This window comes from Arachis ipaensis, chromosome B08, assembly GCF_000816755.2.
Source record: "Arachis ipaensis cultivar K30076 chromosome B08, Araip1.1, whole genome shotgun sequence".
In the NCBI taxonomy this organism is placed as follows: domain Eukaryota; kingdom Viridiplantae; phylum Streptophyta; class Magnoliopsida; order Fabales; family Fabaceae; genus Arachis; species Arachis ipaensis.
The window spans coordinates 7,341,671-7,347,106 of NC_029792.2; the positions used below are offsets into that span (position 1 = coordinate 7,341,671).

A 5,436-nucleotide genomic window follows, 5' to 3' on the forward strand; every position below is an offset into this window, starting at 1 on the left:
CCTTTTTTTTTTCTCTCTCTCTTTTGCTGCATGTATCTAGGAGCATCTCGGTGAAATTCAAAGCTTTAATCTTGGTTGAACTTGTCCATAACTGTTCATGCTTCTTGGTTGTTACAGGTTGTAAGCACAGTAGAAGAAATTCAGGAGAGACATGATGCTGTGAAAGAAATTGAGAAAAAGCTTCTTGATTTGCACCAGGTTTGCATGGATAAAAATCTCAGCCTTAAATATTTAATTAAGTTGATAATAACATTATGAATATGCCAATCGTATTTTATCATTTCAGATTTATCTCGACATGGCAGTCTTGGTTGATGCTCAGGGAGAGATTTTAGACAACATCGAAAGCCAGGTTTGTTCATGCTTCCTCACAACCTCGGTTTTTCTGTCTGTATATTTGTATGTAGAGTGCAGGCGATGTCTAGTTCAGTTTGCGATAATGAGAGCCTTGTTCAGGTCAACAACGCAGTCGATCATGTCCAGAGGGGGACAACGGCACTTCAAGGTGCTAAGAAACTCCAGAAGAACACTCGAAAATGGACGTGCATCGCCATCCTTATACTATTGATAGTAGTAGCTATAATAGTTGTCGGCGTTCTTCATCCTTGGAAGAGTAGCTAGGGCAATTGATCATGGCCCTTTTATCCCTTGTCAATATACTTTCGTTCCTTGAGTTGCTTTCAGTAAAGCATTTGTACGAGTGAAGCGGGACGACTTGTTAGCACAGGATTCTTGAGTCTTATTTTTCTTTTTTTTTTTTGAATATGATGCTTGATATGTCTGGTGTGTTGATTTCTGACCTTATTATATACATTGGTGTGTGTCACAATATGAAATTCACATTCTTTAATATACCTTCAAAAGTATATTTCCATGTTCCATTCTAAAGCAGCTTCTTCTTCCATTTGGTAGATTTAATCGTGTTATTACTTTGATTAGAACGACAGTGCACTCTCTCTTTTTGTTTTACTTCCATGTTTACTGGTTTATGCTAGAGTACCGTTTGCCGCCAGGCTAGTACTCGGCGGACAACCATGTTTTAGCCACCGAGTCACTAGTTCTTATGTTCTTAGGCTGCATTTGGAATAGAGACTGAGAGATAGAGACTAATATTAAATTAAGTTTCTTTATTGAGTTTGGTGTAAAATGTGCAGGATTGAGTTATGTCTTAGTATCGTGTTGGAAAAGGAAAAGTAGGGTTAGATTTAGAATTTGAAAACTTGAAGAAGAGTAATTTTGAACCAGGGTAGCTTAACTTCCAAAAGTAGTTTCAGTATTCTTTCCTTTGAAGAATGCTTTTGGTTCTTGCACAAGTTTTGGAGGGTTGAGTACACAATGTATAGTTGTTTTTTTTTTTCTTTTCACCTTTTATTTTCTGCCCTCCAATTTATTTTGAAAATAACACTCAAATTCCTGGACATTAGTGGGTAATTAAAAAATGGAGTGAAATAATTTCCTATTTCTCACTCCAACCAAAATTCTCCCAATTTACATGTTCGGTAAGACCAAATGAATTTGAGAAAGTTGTGAGAACCAAAGACAAACCCTTATTCTTCAATTTAGTTGCTATGAAAACAATGCCTGATTTAGAATGGTTATTAAGTGATGAAACTAATTTTTGAGTATAATGGAATTAAGTCTCAATTTTTGAGAAATTATTTTGCTAGCAAACAAATCTTATATATAGGTAGTAGTACTCTATGCATCATTTTTATTATTCAATAATAAAGACAGAAGTTTAATTCTAAGACAAAGACTAAAGTTAAAGTGAAAAATGAAGATTGTTTGTTTTTAAATTAAGAAAAATATTTTAAAAAATATAAAAATCATATGTAATGTACAATCCTCTTCAAAATTTAATTTCAATATTTAGTCTTCACCCAACTTCACTTCTCAGCAAAGAAATTTCTAAAATCGAAGGCCCTTTTTGTTTGCTTAGAAAATAAAATTGTTGAGCATCACATTTACATGACATTCCGCTTTATGCGTTATGTTATATATTGGATGAAGCCATGTAAACATGAAAAAGGGTATGCTGGTAACTAGCAAATACCAGCACATTATCATCGTAGTTTTATCATTTCCTTTTTAACTTTTATATCTTTTCTTGCTGTATGCTAACATAATCTGATTATTATGGTTAGGAGATTTTCTTATCTTTATAAATCATGGTTATGCTCCATTTATCATTGCAATTCTCAATAAAATGGCTGAAATATGGTCCTAAATAAAAAGAAAAGAGCAAAGCACTTTTCTACATTGGGTATATTATTATATGCATATCTACATCAAACATGTCTATGAATTTCTTAAATTTGTGACTAGTTACCTAATAAAATTGTCATTTGCGCATTATGCCGTATAGTATTCAATAATTTAAATTTCTGCAACATATAAACTAGTTAACTTCAAGACTTTCCATCATGAATTGGAATATATGTAGACCAAAACTGATGTGTGTGTATATATATATATATGTATGTATTACTTCATATGTTTTCAATATACTATATTTCAATATATATTTTATACTGATAATTAAATTGATATCTGATATTGGTGTATACATATAATGGTCAATATATACCTTAAATCCTAAAATTTGTAATATTGTGAAGTGGTTTCACAGAGTTGTGTGTTTTTCAAGTTTTGACTGGTTTTGATCCTTTTTTTTCTTGATTCGATTCTCATATAATTGTTTAAAGATAATGCACAATGTTTTTAAGCTGCTATAATATCCCAAGTTCGTGTTTTGCAGCAGGAAATTTAGTAATCTTCATTTGTTGGATAATCAGCAAAGTCATCTATCATTTTAGTTTACTAATCAGATTTGCATTTTCCTGCCAAAATGGCATTCTACTTAACAGGTGACAAACGCAACTGATCATGTTAGATTGGGAAACGATGCTCTTCAAACTGCAAAGAGTTATCAAAAGAGGTCAAGAAAATGCATGATCATTTCTGTTATACTGGTCTTGATCATCGCCGCCATTATCGTGATCCCCATTTTGAAAACAAGGAAGAAGTGATGATCACCACAAGAGAAAGTGACTTACTCAAACATAGGAAAACATATGTTACATAACATTTACGAGAAAATTATACACGAAATCTTTTTGTTGCTGTGATTTGTCCTGGTTTTGATACTTTTCCTTTCTCAAACTGGCTCTGCTTGAATAATTGAACATCTTATGCATCATAAGATATGGAATTTTTCTCTCCTTTCACTGACAACTTGAGAGAAAAATTAACTTCTGCAATACATGGACCATGACTCTGTCATATAATTGATATTTACATCCATCATTTTGGCTATTTAACTGCAACTTCAAAAGGGACTGTGGCAGGAGCTGTGAACTATGAATAGTTAATTGGTTAAACATATATAATATATTTGGATTGATGATTGAATAGGATTAATATTTGATTAATGATTCAGGAAAACAGATGCAAGTATGCATACACTGAGGTAAGCCTGAATTTTGTCAAATACTCTACTAAAACTAACTCAAATGGCTGAGAATGATCACATGAAACCAAACCTTGAAAGCATTAATAGATGACAATGGTAGCAAAACTTAAAAGATGTAAGATCTTATGCCACCATTACTCCAATCTTACCTGCTTCTTTCAAGTTGATGTTACCATGTTAAGTAGTCTTTCATGATCCCATCCTCATTTAAGGTAACTGATTTCAGATAGAATAGCCTTTCTTGTTAGCCTAATAGCTCATTTCATAAGCTTGGACATATGCACTCAAGTGCTGTTGCTGCCTGTGCTATCATCATACAATATCTCATGCATTACCACCTAATTTTTAGAATAATTTCAAATTTTGATAGCCTTACCACCTATTGTCCAATGTCCATAGCTATGCAGTATCATTGATTAGTTACCAAAAACAACTTCCCACGGAAAGTTGATTTCGCAGAGGTGGTTGTGACCCCAAGTGAACTTGACTTGCAATTCAGGGGTTCAAATATTATCACCTATAATATCTAACCATCATTGGGGCCTGGAACTGCCGAGCAATCCCTTAGACCGAAACCAACTTCTCTATCTGAGCATCTAATCATTGAGGAAAACAAGAAGTTAACATGAAAGTTCTAAATGCATAAAAATTCTTAAAGATGATTGAAAGGCCAATTTGATTTTGTGGTCCTTGCCCGAGAGGCTTATGGAATTGAGCTTTAGCAATTCGACTTGATGCAAAATGGGATTATGGACTGTCCTCAGACCACGATTTTGATAATCTCATTGCCTATAGCTTCAATAAACAAAATGCATATGCAACAAAATTTGTCAACACCAAGCTACTAGCACTCACTACTTACAAAGGTTTCCAACTTCAACCATCTATCCATACCCCGTGACTATGAAGAATACCTTAAAAGGCTAATATATTTCATTTCACCCGCATTTTTTCCTCACCAAAAGAATAGCAGGAACTCCAGCTTCTCCAAGACTCCAACTAAACTCATCTATAAGCAAATAGATTCAACTTTCAGACTTACAAGACTCTGCTAGTTAAATAACCCAACAACCAAATGGGAAATTTTGTTACTATCAGAATTGAAGCAGACACATGGAAATAGAGAAACAGTATAATATGCTTTTGAGCATCATGGATAGCACTATTTCGTGACAAAAAGCATGAGTATTAAATTATCAAAATATAAAAAGTCATGCCAAATGCCAATCAATAGCTTGGATTTTTCTTCTACAAATAATCTATTGTAAGATCACAAACTCCTAATAAAAACAAGCAAGGTAGCAATAAGATTATCAAAGCTTGATCATCTGAAAAAAGGATCTAAATTCAAGCAGCATAGCAAGACCAAGCTTGGATATCTAAAACCACATGATTTTAGGTCAGAGTTGAACATTCAGCACAACACCAGGAGTTCTCAAAATTTCACATTGAACAAGAGAGTTATAAGGAAATTGATCGAGCTATACGCAAGCTGTTATTTTTACTGAAAAAAAAAAAAAACAATAAAACAAAAAATATTAAAATTTACCATTTCCTTGAGGAAGTAACACCAAACATCAAATCAACAAGATCTAGCTAGATTTAAAAGAACCAGAGAGATAAAGAAAGAACATCAAATCTAACAGAACATACAACATGGCAGGCCAAAAGATAAAAAGCGACATAGTTATACGCCCGAATCTCGAAGGAGGGAAATAAATCTCTAACCTTGAATTTGATTGAAGCTGAGAGAAAAAAATAGAAACAGTGAAGGAAATAAATAAAATAGAGTCAAAATTTGTAGGTTGAAAAGGTTTGAATTTGATGTATGGTTGGAAAAAAAAGAAGGTGCGTATTATCATGGCGAATCAGCTCCAACGTGCCTCATTATTCAGATCGATGGAGAGAGAGAGAGAGAGAGAGAGAGAGAAACAGCGACAGTGGATCCTGTCATCTATGGCAAA

General features: G+C 33.5%; 1 protein-coding gene across 2 annotated transcripts in view; it reads left to right on the forward strand.

The window, feature by feature from the left end:
* The window catches only part of LOC107613738 (syntaxin-132), a 7,902-nt gene extending 2,834 nt beyond the window's left edge, over positions 1–5,068 (forward strand). Inside the window, exons 11-13 of one of the 2 annotated variants that reach the window (XM_021108773.1) lie at positions 118–198; positions 287–352; positions 2,868–5,068. In XM_021108773.1, coding sequence (XP_020964432.1) covers positions 118–198; positions 287–352; positions 2,868–3,029 — 309 coding nt within the window. In that variant the 3' untranslated portion in view covers positions 3,030–5,068. Of the gene's footprint in view, positions 1–117; positions 199–286; positions 353–456; positions 880–2,867 lie in introns of those variants that run through there. The other variant, XM_016315867.2, reaches the window with a different exon arrangement.